Source organism: Triticum aestivum, chromosome 5A (assembly GCF_018294505.1).
Source record: "Triticum aestivum cultivar Chinese Spring chromosome 5A, IWGSC CS RefSeq v2.1, whole genome shotgun sequence".
Taxonomy (NCBI): Eukaryota; Viridiplantae; Streptophyta; class Magnoliopsida; order Poales; family Poaceae; genus Triticum; species Triticum aestivum.
In genome coordinates, this window is record NC_057806.1 from 667,537,445 (window position 1) to 667,557,024 (window position 19,580).

At 49.1% G+C, this 19,580-nt stretch overlaps 2 protein-coding genes across 2 annotated transcripts; both read left to right on the forward strand.

Moving 5' to 3' along the window:
- Positions 1-1,976: 1,976 nt before the first annotated feature.
- On the forward strand, positions 1,977-10,665 carry LOC123101762 (expansin-like A1). Its single transcript, XM_044523065.1, has 3 exons — positions 1,977-2,127; positions 2,219-2,513; positions 10,281-10,665. The coding sequence occupies exons 1-3, from the start codon at positions 1,977-1,979 to the stop codon at positions 10,663-10,665; spliced, it is 831 nt and encodes a 276-aa protein (XP_044379000.1).
- A 4,151-nt stretch (positions 10,666-14,816) lies between these two features.
- On the forward strand, positions 14,817-16,015 carry LOC123108308 (expansin-like A1). The gene is made up of 3 exons (XM_044530130.1): positions 14,817-14,962; positions 15,065-15,359; positions 15,494-16,015. Exons 1-3 carry the CDS (start codon positions 14,821-14,823, stop codon positions 15,582-15,584), a joined length of 528 nt encoding a protein of 175 aa, XP_044386065.1. The 5' UTR covers positions 14,817-14,820; the 3' UTR covers positions 15,585-16,015.
- The last annotated feature ends 3,565 nt before the right edge of the window (positions 16,016-19,580 follow it).

The following is a 19,580-nucleotide window of genomic DNA, read 5'->3' on the forward strand; positions in this document are numbered from 1 at the left end:
ATTGCATTCACATGATCAAAACTTGATATAAAATTGACAAATGACAAAACAAATTCACACCACTAGAAACACCAGATAATCTTCTGAAATAATAATTTGAATTAGTGCAATGTGGGTAAATAATATATTACCTAATCTCATTATTTATTGGAATTGGCAAGATGGACCTCATTGACTCAACCCAGTGCCAAAACCAGAATAAAAAAATTATGAATCAATTATGCTCTCTTCTTCTTCATGTTTACACATACACAAGCACAAGTAGAAATATTATAATTGTTCCTAAATCTGTCTAAGTGTACTTCTATAATTATTAAAGCAAAGAACTAATCTGATGTGAGAATCAATTACCTTTTCCCCTTGTGTGGTGGTTGTTCATCCATGCGTCCTCTCTGTTGGGAACCGGCAACGTGTGCGTGGATCAACACCTGTATATCCCGGCGACCCCTTCCCTTCTCCGCTTCTCTCCATGGCGACCCGATGGAGATATCCGATCGCAGCAGCCATCAGGTGTCAGTTTCGATAGCAGCGGCGGCTTAAAAAGATTAGCGATTTTTTTAGGGGTATCACCAAGCTTTATTAATCAAACTCCTGATGGAGAGGGATAAAAAAAGGGTCATGCGGTTGGAAAGATTAGCGATATGGGAGTGCGTAATCAGGTCGTGGCCGCGTGCTACAATTAACAGGCCTCTTTTCCTTCCATGATGGCCTGTTAGGCAATTTTCCTTTATGATGATGATTTTTGTTTAGCATGTAATGGGCTGTAGCTTTCACGTGAACGAGAAAGGCGTGAGGAAGGATAGCGGGGCGAAGCCAGCGCGGGACAAGCGGGCAAGCCAAAAAAATAGGGATTAACTGATCGTTATCGAGGACGAGACGATCGTTGGGGGGGGGGGGTCTCGCCCCCCTTAGATCCGTCCCTGCTTGCGGGAGTCGGTCGACGCTTATCTTTGGCAGATCCACGTGTATCCGGTCTTTGTTCGTGTGTGTTCATGTGTCTACAGGTCGAATCCTTTCAACCTAAGCTTGTCTTCAATGGCGGCTGTTGTTATTCTGTTGCGTTGGTCCTATAGGGTCTTAGCATGACGACCTCTCGACTGTCTACTATAACAAGTTTTTTCCGGCTCCAGTGACGGAGGGGCAATGATGACGGACGGCCTTCAGCTCACTTAAGCACTGGTAGTCGTCGCTAGGTGATCTACGGATCCGGGTGTAATTTTTATTATTTCTGATATTCGTTGTACTATCATAATTGATGATGAATACATTGGAAATTTTCTCGTCAATAAAGTCGGTTAACAAGGAGGAAGAAGACTTCGCCCACTCAAGAATTTGAATGTAATTCTACTTTTTTGTATAGTTGATATGTTCCCATACTAAGCTCTCGAGCTCTGCGGCCGACTTAGAGCATCTCCAATAGATGATGTATATTTTGGTGCTCCAAACCGGTGATGTAAAAATTTGAAGCACAAAATGTGCTTTTTACATCTCAGAAAAAGGCTCAATTCCAACAGATGGTTCAAAACGAAGATGTAAAAGAGCAACTCCAACAGATGGTCCAAAACAAATAACTGGCGGTTGGTCCTTTCGCGATCGGCCGTGATTTTACATCAGATGTATCTCGTGATGCAAATTTGCATCCGGAGTGTTGTATTTTACATCTTCGGGAGGCGGTGATGTAATTCTTTTTACATATGGATCATCTGTTGAAGCAGCGTTTTTTGCACTCGAAATCCAAAAGTTAGGTATTTTTACATATGAACTATTTTTTAAAAAAAATACGAGCATCAAGATTGGCTGGGGATATCACTGTCTCTCTAACCATCCAACCATAGGTTGATTCGCATATGGACCGTTTTTTGGAGATGCTCTTACCCAGTTGTGCCTGTCAGTGAACAAGACCGAGGTTGTAGTTGTAGACCCATGGCAGGTGTATATAAGCCGTCGTGAGGCACAAGGAAGGATCCACCACCCGCATGAAAAGAAAACAAACGATCGCTGTCTCTCTCTGCTCCATCCTTCTCCCGCTCCTCTTCCTCTGCGCCCTCCCGCGGCTCGCCTCCGCCTGCGACCGCTGCGTGCACCGTACCAGAGCCGCCTACTACGCCTCCTCTGTCACCCTCGCCGGTACGATTCATACACCTGAATACACATGCTCTCTTTCTACCTATACATGTCGCATGCATGATTCTGATTGTTCGACTGTCGTGCCTTGCAGCCGGTTCCTGCGGGTACGGCGCGGCGGCCGCGTCCCTCAACGGCGACCTGCTCGCCGGGGCGGGCCCGGCCCTCTACAGACAAGGGGTCGGCTGCGGCGCGTGCTTCCAGGTGCGCTGCAAGGACGAGGAGCTCTGCGCTACCGCCGGCGTGAAGGTCGTCGTCACGGACCGCGCCAGCACCAAGACGAACGACACCGACCTCGTGATGAGCAGCCCGGCGTTCGCCGCCATGGCCCGCCCCAGCATGGCTGGGCGGCTCGCCAAGCTCGGCGCCGTCGACGTCGAGTACAAGAGGTAATTTAGAAACATTATAACCGAGCATTTTTCGAGCCATCTCAGGCTATCAGATTCTCAACCATCCATTCTCGCGATCCAATAGTTCTAGGTCGTCCGATTCACGCGGGAATAACTCTAGCTCGCGCCGTGGACCGCGACTGGCCTGATTCGCGAAGGGTCGCTACTCGGGTAACATTTTTGAAGGCCCATGGTTCATCCGGGACCGTGTACGTCGCTGCATTAGCAGGCCTTCTCCCCCGATGAATGGAGTAGGCCCTTCTCCTCCAACTGTCCCATTCCCACCCGGTTCGCTCGACCCCAACCCTAGCCGCCAGTGCGCCACATGGAGGTCGCGCCGGCGACCGACGGGACGAAGCACGCGGCCACGCCGCCCTTTCCCAGACGCCCCGGTAGCGCCGCCTTCTTCTCCCCCTGATGCCCCTCACGAGCGCCGCCGTGACGAGGGCCTGCTCCATCTCCCTCTGCTGCCCCATTTGAGCGCCGCGGTGATCTCGACATGCTCCAGCGACGCCGCCCGATCGAGCTCCTCTGCCTTCATCTCTGTTAGCAGTTAGCTCCACTACCTCACGTACTGCATGCATCTCCCATGATCCCATGCACGTACTGGAGCCCCGCGCCCACTCTCTCTCTCTCTCTCATGTACTGACGCACCTGCGTCCTTGTTGTACTGGCGCCCCGCGCTTATATATTCTTGGCAATGGCAATGGCAGCACCATAAAGGGTGCTTTGCTCTCTCATTCTATCCATTCACATGGTATCAGACGCTGGTTTACTCCTTCGTCGCTAAACCACTTTTCCGCTGCCTTTCTCCTGGAACCGCCATGGCATCTCCCAATCCCCCACCTCCTCCTCCCCCTCGCACCGGCCATGGAACCGGCGGCGTGCCACGCACACCTGCCACGCCGGTCTCCTCCTCCTCCACCCAGACCCTACTGACGCCGGCTGCGTTCGCCCGCGGCCCGCTCTTTCTGCCGGACCCGACTGCATCGTCCTCCACGGGCGTCCGCGACCTCTCCCCCCTCGCTGGTGTCTTCATCAACTAGCAGGTTCCGCTCGTCCTCGGCCTGAACCCGCCCAACTTCTCCCAATGGCGCACTCTGTTTGAAGTCACCTTCCAGAAGTACGCCGTCCTCGACCACATCACCGGCGCGCCTCGTCCCACTGATCCGGTGTGGCTGCAAGACGACGCACACATCGTGTCATGGCTCTACAATCGCATCAGCCCGGAGGTGTTCGGGCTCGTCCACCAGCGCGGCGCCACCGCCGGCGAGGTTTGGGCCGCCATCTGCAGCCTCCTCTTGGAGAACCGCGAGCATCAGGTGGTCTTTCAGGCCACCGAGTTCCGGCGGATCGAGCAGGGGTCCTCATTGATCCTGACCTACTTCGCCCGACTCAAGGAGTGTGTCGACCGTCTCGCCGACCTTGGCTCTCCCGTCGACGACCGTGACCAGGTGCTTAACATGATCCGCGGTCTCCACCCCTGCTTTCGTTATGCCGTGCCCATCCTCACCATGCAGAGCCCCTTCCCCTCCCTCCTTCGCTGACATGCCTTCCTTCTGCTCGAGGAGGGCCGGCAATCCGTCGAGCACAGCACGGAGACCGCGCTCCACGTCGGTGTGCGCCAGGCAACCACAACGGCGGGGGGCAAGGCGGTGGGGGCACCAACGCCCGCAACTCGGGCGGCGGGGGGCGCTACAAAGGGAAGGGCAAGAGAAACTACTCCGGCAGGGGCTCCTCTTCGCACTCCAGCGGGGGCTCCGCCCCGCCTGCTGGTGGCGGGACTCCTCCTCGCCCACACGCCCCGGCGCCCGCGCCCTGGACTGGCATGGTCCATGCATGGCCGATGCCCTGGCGCCCTCACGCCCCTGGTGCGGGCATCCTTGGGCCCCGCCCAACTGGCGCGTCTCCCTTCGCCGGTGTGGCTACGCACTACGGCGCCAACGCGGCGCCGCCGCCTCCAACCATGCCGGCACACTGGACAGCCGGAGCAGTGCCGCCGCATCCTCTGTACGGTGCTCTCTCCGGTAGTGCGCCCAACTCCAAGACGCCGCCTGCCTGGGACCAGAGCGCCTTGGTACAGGCGCTCAACGCCATGACTCTGCAGCAACAGCAGCCTGCGCCGCCTGGCTCCGACTGGTACATGGATACCGGCGCCTCCACCCACATGGCGTCATCTCCCGGTATGCTCTCCTCTGCTACTCCCTGTTCTTCCTCTTGCATAGTAGTTGGCGACGGATCCTCGCTCCCCGCCACGCACATTGGCCATCACACCATTCCTACAGCACACTCACCTCTCTCCCTACAACGTGTTCTAGTTTTCCCGCACCTTATCAAGAATCTCATATCTGTCAAAGCCCTAGCACGCCACAATCCTGTTAACGTCGAGTTTGATGACCTTGGTTTTTCTGTTAAGGACCGAAGAACGAAGAAGGTGATCCTCCGATGTAACTCCGCCGACGACGAGCTCTACCCCATGTCCTCCCCATCGCCACCAAGCCACACTCACCATGCCCTGGCTGCCGTCACCCGCGATCTATGGCATCAACGTCTTGGGCACCTCGGCGCCGATGCTTTGGACCGCACTCTCACGGGCTCGTCGCTGGATCATATATCTAGCCCTAGCACTGTCTGTCAAGAATGTCAACTAGGCAAAAGTGTTCGTCTACCATTTAGCACTTCCGAACATGTGTCGTATTTCCCTTTCCAGCTTGTACATTGTGATGTATGGACCTCTCCCGTGCTTAGTGTTTCCGGTTATCAGTATTATCTCGTCCTACTTGATGATTACAGCCACTTTGTATGGACGTTCCCGCTCCGTCACAAGTCCGATGTGCTACCCACTCTTCGCACGTTCGCTGCATTCATCCACAACCATTTCAACCTATCCATACTCACTGTACAAACCGATAATGGGAAGGAATTCGACAACCATGCATCACGCCAATTCTTCTCATCGCTAGGCATCGTGCTCCGCTTGTCATGCCCCTACACATCGCCGCAAAACGGCCGCGCCGAGCGTGTACTCCGGACACTCAATGACATTGCAAGAACACTTCTCCTACACGCACACATGCCATTCCCATACTAGGCTGAAGCCCTCAACACTGCCACCTTCCTCCTTAACCGACGACCGTGCCGACCACGACACAACCAAACACCGTTCTTCCTCCTCTACGGTGTCCACCCCACCTACACCACCCTGCGAGTCTTCGGCTGTTTGTGTTTTCCAAACCTAGCAGCCACTGCACCTCACAAGCTCGCGCCACGCTCGGCCCCCTGCGTCTTTCTAGGTTACACCGCAGATCACAAAGGCTACCGGTGGCTCAACCGTGCCACTGGTCGGGTTATCACATCTCGCCACGTCGTGTTCGATGAACACAGCTTTCCGTTCCGCACCGACCAACCACAAACTGCACCGGTCGCTGATCTCCTCGATGACCTCCCTGTCATACCCACCCATACCCGTTCCTAGCCATCACCTCCGCCCATGGCTGCGCCAGCTACAAACACCACCTCGCTGGCCTCTCCACCTCCATCCCACCATGCTGCCACGCCGGGCTCTCGAGCTCTCTCACCAGCCCGCTCTCCACCACAGCCCGACCCGGTCACCTCTCCGCCACAGCCCGACACGGTCGCCGCTCCCACACCATCGCTAGCCCCGACTCCCCGACGTCAACCCCCTCCTGTGCCTACCCACAGAATGCAAACAAGAGCCCAGGCTGGTAAATTCTTCCCTAACCCCAAATATGAACAACACCATGCCACTACAGCCCCATCAACCATCTCACCCATTCCTAAAACCGTGTGTGAGGCTATGCGAGATCCATGTTGGCTTTCTGCTATGCAGGTTGAATACAGGGCTCTCATGGAGAACCGGACATGGCGCCTCGTCCCTCGACCTCGTGGCACAAACATCGTCACCGGAAAATGGCTCTTCCGCCACAAGTTCAAGTCTGATGGCTCGCTCGAACGCTACAAAGCACGCTGGGTGGTGCGCGGCTTCTCTCAGCGCCCCGGCGTCGACTTCGGCGAGACATTCTCTCCGGTGGTCAAAGCGGCCACGATCCGTGCCGTGCTCACCATCGCCGCCGCACGCCGGTGGCCAGTACACCAGATGGACGTCAACAACGCGTTCCTCCATGGGCATCTCTCCGAGCAAGTCTACTGCCAGCAGCCGGTCGGCTTTGTCGACGCCGATCGTCCCGAGCACGTGTGCCTGCTGGACAAGTCCCTCTATGGACTCAAGCAGGCGCCGCGAGCTTGGTTTGGTCGGTTTGCCGCCTTCGTCCACAGCCTCGGCTTCATCAGCTCGCGGGCGGATCCGTCGCTCTTCGTGCTCCACTCCGACACCGGCACTGCCTATCTTCTGCTATACGTCGACGATATCGTGCTCACCGCCTCGACGTCGATGCTCCTACAACGTCTCCAGCAGGTCCTGTCGACCGAGTTCTCCATGAAAGACCTCGGCCTCTACACTACTTCCTCGGGATCGCCGTCACTCGCACCAAGGATGGCTTCTTCCTCTCCCAGAGCAAGTACGCCGACGAACTGCTCGAGCGCGCCAACATGCAGGGCTGCAAGCTGGCGCCCACGCCGATCGACACGCGAGCCAAGCTGTCCGCTAGCGACGGCGCCCCCGTCTCTGACGCCTCCGAGTATCGCAGCATCGTCGGCGCCCTCCAGTACATGTCCATGACACGGCCAGACATTGCCTACGCCGTCCAACAGTGCTGTCTGGTGATGCATGACCCCTGCGACGTCCACCGTGCACTGGCCAAGCGCATTCTGCGCTATCTACGCGGTACCACGACGCATGGGCTCCATCTCCGACCGTCTGACTCCCTCGACCTCGTCGCTTACTCCGACGCGGACTGGGCCGGCTGCCCAGACACGCGCTGCTCGACGTCCGGCTACGCGGTGTATCTAGGTGACTGGCTTGTCTCATGGTCGTCCGAACGACAGGCAACGGTATCTCGCTCGGGCGCCGAGGTGGAATACCGTGCAGTTGCAAACGCAGTCGCTGAGAGCTGTTGGATTCGCCAACTACTTGGCGAGCTCGCTGTACCCCTACCTCGCGCCAGCGTCATCTTCTGCGACAACATCTCGTTCGTCTACATGGCGGCCAACCCCGTCCACCATCGCCGGACCAAGCACATCGAACTCGACATCCACTTCGTGCGCGAGAAAGTGGCGTTGGGTGAGCTCCGAGTTCTACATGTGCCAACCACTCAACAGTTCGCCGACGTGCTCACCAAAGGACTACCTACGGCGGCTTTCCAAGAGTTCCGGTCCAGCTTGTGCGTCCGGCCGCCGGATGCTCAACCTGCGGCGGGGTGTTAGCAGTTAGCTCCACTACCTCACGTACTGCATGCATCTCCCATGATCCCATGCACGTACTGGAGCCCCGCGCCCACTCTCTCTCTCATGTACTGATGCACCTGCATCCTTGTTGTACTGGCACCCCGCGCCTATATATTCTTGGCAATGGCAATGGCAGCACCATAAAGGGTGCTTTGCTCTCTCATTCTATCCATCCACAATCTCCCTCTGCCGCCTCCAGCAGTACGTGTTCCTTCTTCCCTCTTCCGTCGCGGTCGAGTGCCGCCGCCAGCAGGACGTGCTCCAGCGACGCCGCCCCGACCTAGCTCATTCACCTGCACGCCCTCCACTCGGGCCAATAGAACTCCATGATATAGTTGAAAATTAGTCTTTCTGGGCTATGATATTGCAACCTGAATGTTACTGATTACTCATGGAAGGGATTTTAATGAAATTTTAGGCAAACACGAGTATCAAAATGGCCACCGTCTGACCAGTAGTTTTTGGTTACTGCAGGTCGAAAAGCGCAATGAAGGATTTTTCTTTCTCCTAGAGTCATTCATTCATATGAAAGGGGAACTGCTGACAGATAAATCATATGTCCATACGCCATGTACTTTCCTCCGTTTATCTTTCAGGGAAATCATTTTTGTTTAGACTGAAGATATGCACTTCACCTTCATAATGTGTATTCTTATATTCCATCAATTCGAGTGTGTCATTACAGGTTGCAGACTTGCATTATGTATCTTCAACTACTATTTTTCTCGAATACACCTAGGCCTAGCTGATCAGTGATTTCGTAGTTCTCTGCTACCAGATCCATCTTTTTATTAGCTTTTCGATATTTCCTGCAAGTGATTGTTTAATTTTTTTTATTACTGTATAAGAATGGAAGTATAACAAGTTCATTTGTTCTACTGGGCAATAGTTATTTAATTTGCATATTCATGCGACGAGTATGTAACATCTCTTTTTTTTCACTCTATGTACATCTGTGAAGATATTATATAACTCGCCAAGAAGATATGAGAGACTGATTATGTACACTCAAACAATTTTTCTATTGAAATAGATATTACCAATTTCTTTGGATTGCGATTTTGCAAAATTTGATGTATTGCCTTGGCCAACTCTTATGGAGAATTTTAATATCACTGCAGATTTATGAAGAACCATGAAAAAATATCCACATCTATGGAATGGAACTGAAAATCTTGTTGGATTGGAAATAGCAATTGATGAACTAAAGAAGATACAACTTGTCAGCTTAGTTAGGTTCTACTCTATGGAGTTTCTTTTTTCATTTTTCCTACTGTTAAAACTGATGTCGAATATTGTATGGCTTTTGCTTGGTCAGGTTTTTATTTGTCCGGGAACGATGAACTACATATCGAGAGATAAGGTTGTGGAGCAACTTTTACCTTGCCAGCCATATTACAGATACTTGGAGATTTTTCTTCGTTGAAATTTAACCCATTTTTTTGAAAAAAAAAACATCTGAATTGGTTGTACAGCTGAGTTCACAACTTTTTTGTTGCTTATTTGAATGCACTCCATAATTTGTAATTTTTAGAGGGCCAATAGATCGTTTTTTGCATAAGGCACTTCTTGTGAAGTTTACTCCAATCATCACATATGTTCTGGTTGATGCTCTCATATATTGCGGAAACTAAAAATGTATGCATATATTACATATTTGAAGTTCTTTCCGTTCCCAACAAGTGTTGGAGCCATGCCGCATGAGTTCTCAATCTGTTAAAGAGGTCATGACAGTTATGCCATCTATGTGATATTCCATTGGCATGTCCATGATGTATGAAGTGAGAATTTGCTTACATTAGTGTCAACTGATCAACTTTACGGTGACGGTAACAGTCAATAAAATCTGCTCACACGTGCAAATCAGATGGTTGCTTTTCCTTTGAGGGTAGATCAGATGGTTGCTCTGCATTACCAATCGACCAGATAGTTAAGAGTTGTGAGTTTAGTTTCTCCTATTTTGATAGGAGTTCATACAGATATGAGTAATGAAGTATATGTTGAAATCTTGACTTTAAAAGTGTTTTTAAGCAATTTATTATCTATTCATTAATAAGAAACATACAGTTGCTTGATTAAACTAATTGCTAAGCTTTGTGAGCAGTGGAGGATTTAGTACAAATTGTTGGCTTTGTCCCTAGAATTCTTACTTTTTTGTGAGATAGTTCCTCTACTACATGCTTTTCCTTCTTCACAACCTATTGCCGAACTATTGCACTCATTCGTTGCAAACCTCTTCTTCTATCACTATCATTTTATTGAAAAAATAGAAGGATGCAACAACGCGCGCCATCAATGATCTAGTAACAAATAAAAACAAGCGCCCGCTGAGCATTCCTGCCGTCATAAATACATACAAGACTCCATTTGTCTCTGATTGTCAACGCTGCTGCGAATGTGCAGGATGCCGTGCGTGTACGAGGGAAATAACCTCTCGCTGCGGGGGGAGGAGCGGAGCCGCGCGCCCAGCGAGCTCGCCGGCACGATCCTCTACCAGGGCGGCCAGACCGACATCGTCGACGTCGACGTCGCGCCGGTCGGTTCGTCGTCGAGCTGGACGTCCCTCACACACGACCACGGGCCGGCGTGGAGCACGAGGCTGGCGCCGCCGGGGCCGCTGCAGCTCAGGGCGGTGGTGACCGGCGGGTACGACGGGGCGTGGGTCCATGCCGAACATGAAGTCCTGCCGCGCCAGTGGCACGCCGGCGAGGTCTACGACACCGGCGTCCAGATCACCGACATCGCCCAAGAAGCCTGCTCCCCCTGCGACACGCAGGAGTGGAAATGACGGGGGACGGTGGACAAACATGCACGAGCTGCAGCCTGCAGCTGAGGTGTGAGATACTACTGTAGTATGTATAGACCATGAAGTGATGATGAGTAGTTGACGACGGCGAGGCCGTGGCCTGAATCGCCGGACGTACTACAAAATACTCGATGAATAATAACGTCGCAAGTCGGCGCGCCGCAGGACTCATGCTCGGTTGCTTTCGGCAATGATGTTCTTTGCTCGATGACATAGCTATTTTCATTCATGGGCGCGCGAGCTCCATCGGGTGGATGGGTCGTTGGTGGCGAGCTGATTAACTTGTTGGACGACGGGCGAAACACAAAACTTAAAATGCAATACTGTAATGAGCAGAAGTACATTTGAGACACGTCTGAACTGAGCTGAGCACAGTTGGTGACTCAGTGCGCCATTAAGAGCATCTACGACCGGATTAGGCAAACCGCGGATACGACCGCGGACAGCGTCTGCCCGGCCCTCAAATGTTCGCATTTGTAACCTTACTTTTCAAACTCATATCCATGCAAACATATGCACACTGAGCATCACACACAAACAATGAGTAACGCACACGACTACGAATTATTCGTACATAAAAATAAATAGTCCAAATATAATCCAAGCATAAAATTTGTTCATTGTGCATAACTGAAACATAAAAACATATGTGTTCATAGTTCAGCAATTTCCAGTATGGATCCATATATACTCCACAAGATCATTGAGAAGTTGCATGTGCACATGTTGACCATGAAGTTATCGACGCATCTATTCTCGGCTTAAAGTTGTCATTAGCCTTCTCCACGGCAGTCATTATGCGCAAGAACAAAGCTTGCTCTCCTGGAAGCGGCGTCGAAAGAAACCTTCATGATATGTTGGGTCCAATTGAAGTGGTCTGTGTACAAGAGTTGTGCGTCAATGATCCTATCACGGGGAATAACTCTCCGGCCCATTATCGAACTCTTGAAGTTCAATACGTGTTCCTCTTCCTTCTCAATTTCTGTTTGGATGCTCATTATCATCATCATTTCAGTATTTTCGTCGTCCGAATCTGACGATTCGATGAACTCTTTGTATAGGTTTGTGTTTCCATAGCCATCATCTGACGATGAATCCATCGGTGGCCTACAAATGATCAAAAGAATAAGAAAACTGTTCGGGTATTTCATCGAGCACGTAGGGCACAAGGTGTATGTCCAGAGGAGTTGGACATACCGGGGTGTCGTTCGATGGCCGCACGGTCAGAGGTGTTGTTGGTTGGGGTCTCCGGTGCAAGTGTGGTGGGTTAGGGACGGTGGCGAAGCATGACGGCAGAGCTACGATGGCGACTGTGCGGATGAGGCATGAAAGAGGAGAGAAACATGATAGATTGCATAAGAAAAGGGTCATCTTCAAGCGATTTGGCGCGGGGCCCTTGCTGCCAGTCCTATGAAGTGGACGCATCTGGGCGTCCCCATATCCGCCCCAGATATAAGCTTTGTATGAGAGTGTCGGCCGGTCTGAATGTTTCGATTGGACAACGTTTTTCTGTCCGGTCAATGACCCGTCAGGCTGCTCGTTCGCCTGAAATGAATATGAGACGTCCGGTTGTAGATGCTATAAGGGCACCTCTAACTAATCCCCTAAAACTTACTTGAGTAAAAAGCTTAGTGGAGTATATATACTCTACTAAGTTTTGGCCAGACCTAGCCGATCCTCTAAATATAAAGGAGTAATTTTTTTTTCTAAACTTTGTAGTTCTTGTATAAATTGCAACTACATATTAGCACACATATAAAAACTTAACATAAATTTGAATGTTCAACCAAATTACGAATATAGTTTACAAATCGATTATTCAAATTTAAACACGTTGAATGGTTCAAATGTAGCAAATAGCATTTCATATAACAACTAGGACTCACTTAGACGTTGCCAATGATGATGCTCAAGAAATGACAGTATCTTGTTCATATCATACTCTGGCTCAACCGGAGTCTCGTTGGTGTTGTACCAAACGGCTCGGTTCAACGAGAAACAAACAATAAAAACTCACCTAGGCAATTGTTCGAACACTTGGGGTCCGGTGGCGGTGCACAAGCCGGCCGGCGTGGTTTAGACCGAACTGGCGAGCGGCGGGTTACATGCAGCGGTGCGCAAGCAAGATGAGATGTGACGGCCGCTAGAAAAAGAAGAAAATCGAAAGAAATCGGACGAATCAACAATGACGACAGCGGCGGCGTTTCACCTTGATTCTGGCGACGGCGACGGGGGCCAAACAGGCTAGCCGACTAGCAGAATGGCGGCAGTGGGCAAGGGATGGAACAAGGTGGCGGCGGGGCCAGCAGGACGCGCACCGACGAAGATGCAACAACGTGGCGGACACGAGAGAGAGGGCGCAACGTTTTACTCGGTCGCCAACCGATGAAGTAAAAATAAGGCAATTTCTAGGGCCCGTGTAAAAATATACTCCAATAACGACGGATTGTTGATCGGCTCGGTGCCGGTCTAACCAATTATGGGGAGCCGGTTAGAAATGCCCTAAATTTAGCCACTCATCAGTGCAACTACAACCATCTACTCCTCAGTCCTCACGGTATGATAACGATGGCCATTGAAGCTTGTAGTGAACTGTCCAAACGAAATTGCTTTGCACACGATCTTTGTACGTACGATCTGATGTGTCTCTACTAGACCCCATGCTGCATTCCTTTTCTTTTCCCATAGAGCTGGTTAATTGGACGAAAGCACATGCAACAACAATCGTATGTGTGTTCGGACGTGAGAATGTTGTACGTATAGCAGGTCTCCTGTCCAAAATGTATTTATGTTGGTGCTGGCCGGTGAAAGCCAGCCAAGATTCTCCGGGAGTGCATTGTATGTCTGTCCACCGCCACCAACCAGGGGCGGCGCCATCGCACCGCGTAAATTATCCATTTTTGGAAAACGGTGGCCAAAATTCAGGCACAGAGGTGACGCAAACGAGCAAAACGTGCACGTCCTTAAACTTCATGTAGTATGTCTGCATCCACACGCTAATCTATAAATGTTGGAATAGATTGTGTAGTTGATTAGGCCTAATTTTAGTTGAGTGGATGCAAATCAAACCATTCCGATCTTGATCGACGCGTGCTCAGTCCAAACTGTGCCTATTATGGACAGTGCAAAGATTAATTAATGTGTAACGAAAGCAACAGGAGGACGCTTTTAATCAAAAGTTCTGAGCATTTTTGGAGCGGCCTGAAAGATTCGGTGCATGCATGCTAAATTAAGCGCACTATACCTTGCGTGCAGCATCAAGCGATCAATCGAATTGACATAGTGCGATCGATCGGTGCGGTACTAATTCTATCAATAACCCAGATGGTCTACCCGGCTTCCCGAGGCATCGTGTAAACGATATGAGTGATTTTTTTGCTGGTTTGCTTTAGAAATCTTTCGAGTTTGGGTGGTACGGCAAAGTGACGGTGTTGTTCTAGTGTAGGAATAATATCTCTCCTCTCTTTTTCCCGTCTCTTTGGTGTGCTTATCCTCGACAGAGGGCATGTAGAACATATTTTTAACGGGTAACGGGTCTTCCAAGATCCGTTCTGTTTAGGTTTTGATGGATGCATATGGATTCGGCCAGCTTTTATGGTCCTCAAAGTTTTTACAGGCTTTTAATGGTCTTTTCTTCTCCAGGGCGGCAGTGCTTTGCAAATCGTAGCCGTCGGTGTTCGCTGGTTTGCTTCGACAACTTTCCGGCCACTGCTTCTACAAGTTTCTGGGTTTCAAAAGGTTTACTCCGCTGAGACGGAGACTCATAGGCAAAATCGAGCTATGCTCGCGGCACACCTGCCAGTGGATACAGAAGAAAGAAGACTTCAACCCACTCAAGTATTTGAATGTAATTTTATTTTTCTGTATGAATGTGTTTGTAAGGACATATGATGCATAAAATATGTAGGCCTTTTCAGAAAAAAAATAAGAGACATTTTTTTAAACCAACATGTAATTGGATGGTAGGAGGGACCCTGGTATATCTGTCGAGCTCTCTAGAAGAAAGTCAGTTAACAAGATCACCGAGGTTGTAGTTGTAGAACCTGAGTGGTGTGCACCGTGGCAGGTCGTGGTGGTGGTGTATATAAGCAGTCGTCAGGCACATGGATCCACCACCACCACCCGCAAGAAAAGAAGATGGCCGTCTCTCGCTGCTCCATCCTTCTGCTCCCGCTCCCGCTCCTCTTCCTCTGCACCCTCCCGCCGCCCGCCTCCGCATGCGACCGCTGCATGCACCGCACCAGAGCCGCCTGCTACGCCTCCTCTCTCACCCTCGCCGGTACGTACGATTCATATACCTGCATACACATGCTCTGTTTCTACCTATACATGGAACATGCATGATTCTGATTGTTCGATTGTGGTGTGTGGTGTCTTGCAGCCGGTTCCTGCCGGTACGGCGCCGCGGCCGCGTCCCTCAACGGCGACCTGCTCGCCGGGGCGGGCCCTGCCCTGTACAGACAAGGCGTCGGCTGCGGCGCGTGCTTCCAGGTGCGCTGCAAGGACGAGGAGCTCTGCGCTACCGCCGGCGTGAAGGTCGTCGTCACGGACCGTGCCAGCACGAAGACGAACGACACCGACCTCGTGCTGAGCAGCCCGGCGTTCGCCGCCATGGCCCGCCCCGGCATGGCTGGGCGGCTCACCAAGCTCGGCGCCGTCGACGTCGAATACAAGAGGTAATAACAAACAAAAACAGCGCCGCTCGAGCATGCCTGCTGTCATGAATACATAAACGACTCCATTTGTCTCGGAGCATCGAGGTTGGAAACAGCTAGGCTCACGATTTGTCAACGCTGCCGCGAATGTGTAGGGTGCCGTGCGAGTACTCGGGCAAGAACCTCTCGGTGCGGGTGGAGGATCGGAGCCGCGCGCCCGGCGAGCTGGCCATCACGATCCTCTAGCAGGGCGGACAGACCGACATCGTCCAAGTCGACGTCGCGCAGGTCTGTTCGTCGTCGAGCTGGACATCCCTGACACGCGACCACGGGCCGGCGTGGAGCACGAGCCTGGCGCCACCGGGGCCGCTGAAGCTCAGGGCGGTGGTGACCGGCGGGTACGACGGGAAGTGGGTCTCGACCGACCGGGAGGTCCTGCCGCGCCAGTGGCGCGCTGGCGAGGTCTACGACACCGGCGTCCAGATCACCGAGATCGCCCAAGAAGACTGCTTCCCCTGCGACACGCAGGAGTGGAAGTGAAGGGTGACGGTGGACAAACATGCATGAGCTGCAGCTGAGGTGTGAGACACTACTATGTATCAACATAAAATGATAATAAGTAATAGATGACGAGGCGAGGCCGTGAGCTGAATCGCCGGACGTACAAAATACAACAAACATCCGGTGACCCTGTTGCTTATCCAAGTAGTGATATACAGTATGTAGTAGCAACCAAGAAGTGATAATGAGCAGCTGACGACGGCGCGGTGAGGCCGTGGCCTCAAGCCTTGCACGAAATACTACGACGTTAACCTCAAGCCTTGTTTCTTAACGAAACTATGGTCACGCCGCAGGATTCTTGCTCCGTTGATTTCGGCGCGCCGCGTGTTCAGGCACGTACTTTGCTTTTTCATGCCTGCGCAAAGAAAGATTAAACGAAAGCAACAGGACGACTTAAGGTACGTAGCTATCTTTTCGTAAGTCTAGCATTGCTCTGAATCGAAAGTAATTCGCAGACAAAAAAACTGAATCGAAAGTTCTGCCGAAGCAATAAATCGAACTGACGTGTAGCCCCGCAGTGCCATCGGTAATACGATTTGACTTTTGCAGTATGCTCGAGTGTAAAAGAAAAACACCGTGCGCGCACTTGACAATAGTGAGCCGTTGACGACAGTGATTTATCGGGTCCCTTTAGGTCTCACCACTGATCCAAGTGGACAACTGAATTTTACTTCGCTAGCTTGGGGAAAGTCCCCAACTAGCTTACGAACAGTAAATTCAAAAATTCTCATTTTTTTTGTGGTAAGCTTTAACAAATGTTTTCAGAGCTTGGAAATTTTTCATTTTGTAATGACATTCCTGGAAGTCATGGCAAAAAAATTAGCACCAAAATGCTTTTGAAAATGGCATTTTTGAAGCAACAATTTTGTTTGTTTTAACACGGCTTCCACATATGTATTTCATGAGAAAATTTTGCTACCTCTTATAACATTTGTCAATGTCTCACACAAAAAGAAATCATTTTTTATATATTTTTCATGTACTTTATTTAGGATTTTGCTGTTCATCTGAGCTCATTTTTTTTATTTTTTTCATGTACTTTATTTAGGTCTCACGATTGATCCAAGTGGACAACTGAATTTTACTTCACTAGCTTGGGGAAAGTCCCCAACTAGCTTACGAACAGTAAATTCAAAAAAAAAATCAAAAATTCTCATTTTTTTTGTGGTAAGCTTTAACAAATGTTTTCAGAGCTTGGAAAATTTTCATTTTGTAATGGCATTCCTGGAAAAAGGGCAACCTGGTGCATGTAGCTCCCGCTTGCGCAGGGTCCAGGGAAGGGTCCGACCACTTTAATGGCATTCCTGGAAATCACAGGAAAAAAATCAGCACCCAAATGCTTTTGAAGATGGCATTTTTGGAGCAACGATTTTGTTTGTTTTAACACGGCTTCGACATATGTAATTTCATGATAAAATTTCGCTACCTCTTATAACATTTATCAATGTCTCACACAAAAAAATCATTTTTTTAATTTTTTCATGTACTTTATTTAGGATTTCGTTGTTCATCTGAGCTCATTTGTGTTCGAGCTAATAATAGCCGTGTCCGTAGCTTGGCTGGTTCATAGTTTCTTACTATTGTCTCTTGTACTGTTGTTGCTTCCCTTTTATAAAACCCAGAGTATACATAGATGTACAAGTAGGACTGTATACGAGTCGAGTTTGTGCGAGCTGGAGTAGGCTCAGTTCAACTTATACTAGAATTTTACATGCAAAAGAAAAAAACTTATACTGGAATTCAAGCGAGCTCAAACTGAGCGAAAACCAAGGTCGAGCTGTGGAAAGAGGCTCGTGCTCAGCTTCTAATGATCTCGAATCGATCTTGAGCTAGTTTCGAGCTAAATAAGTAGAAAAATGCCTTACTCCGACCGAAGGTACAACAGTCTTGTCATGCTCACGAGAGCTCATCTTGAACGGAGAAGTAAGATCTTGTGGATGAACTAACAAGAGATGAAAATGAAAGTGTGTCTACCATTCTTCGTGCTTAATTAATATTGCATGTTTGTTAGTAGATAAAATAGAGAAAAATCATACACAACATAGATGGTCATAAAGTGTCTTGTTTCTTTTTAATATATATCAGGATTATTTAATATAGTTATATTATATCGAGCTAAAATCGAGCGAGCTAGTGTTAGTTCAAGATCGGCTTATTTATCGGTAGAACTTCATAAAATACTCATACTCACCTCAATTCTTTTCACGTCGATATCGAATCGAGCCAAAAGACTACTCACCTCAATTCTTTTTGAGTCAATCTCGAATCGAGCCAAAAGACAGAGTCAATCCGAGCCGGTTCACGAGACTTGAGCTTTTCATTTTATGCACAACTTGGAGGCTCCAACTAGAATTGTTTGTTGGCTCCTAGTTGAACAAAAGTATCAACTTTAGATGCAATTGGTAGATCCGATTGATTTCGGTCGGCGGATCCGAAGTGAGTACCTTCGCACCGATACACTCTCTATAGATGGATCAGAACTTCTGGAACGTTTGGCTCATAATTTCTGACCTATTAACAGAAGGTTTGCTATTATGCTTAGGTGACTCCGAATGGAGTGTTGGAGGCTACAAACAAACTATGGTTTGGAAAGGGAATGTCTCGGTGGCTCCGGGAGAAAGTGGTTTAGTCGCACCGAAGTGAAAGTGAATAGTAGGTATATTGGAATTTCTTGAAGAAGTTTGATCATTAGCACATGGAGCAACAAACTCATTGGCACATCCTCATTCTCTTCAGATGGTACCAGCATGCCTGTGGACTAAATATGATCCTGGATCACTAAAATAAAAATTAAGAATCCCATGGATTGACCAACACTTGTCTTTGAGTATTTTTAGGGGTCACATTCCATTTCAATGGTGTTCCTATGAAGAACTTTTTTGTTGAAATAAACTTAAAACATAATTAGTTCTTCGAGATGTGTTGGCCTGAATTACCGAAATCCATCTTGGGGATTAGATGCACTTTAAAATAAAATTACAGATAGCCCCTCCCATAATTAACATATCACAAATTGGCATGGGAAATTAAATACATATCACTAAAGTATAATTTTATAAATAACACCAATGAGCGTGCTGGTAATAGGTTTGATCTATTCTCAACAGTGGTAAATACAATACATATCAGTGCAAATGTTACAAAACAACTTACTTTTTTATAGCTAATCTGAGTCGTTGTGCGGAATGACGCAAATACCTGATTTAAATCAAGATTTATTTGCATATCTCGCATATCCCTTATAGCAAAGCTTTAGATAACATTTGGTACAATAGAAATATTCCAAGGGTAATCACACACAAGGAAATTCATATATAAAGGCAATTGCACATATCACACTTTGTCATTAGAAATTAAATACATATGAATGAATCACCGAACTGTAATTTTACAGAATAATACTAGTTAGCGTGCTAGTAATAGGTTTGATCTATTTTAAACAGTGGTAAATTACAATACATATTAGTGTGAATGTGAAAAAGAAGTTTCTTTTCTTGGAACATGATACAATGGTAATTTTCCCCATGGTCCATACAAGTTTTCTTCCTTTGTCTTTGGCATAATATTTTAGTCTGAATAGAAGTGAGTGAACTGCTTTTTCACCGATAGCTTTAGTTCTTCATCAAGATCTTCAGGATGATTCTAAGTAACCAATACAAAACACATTTTAATTCTTCAGCA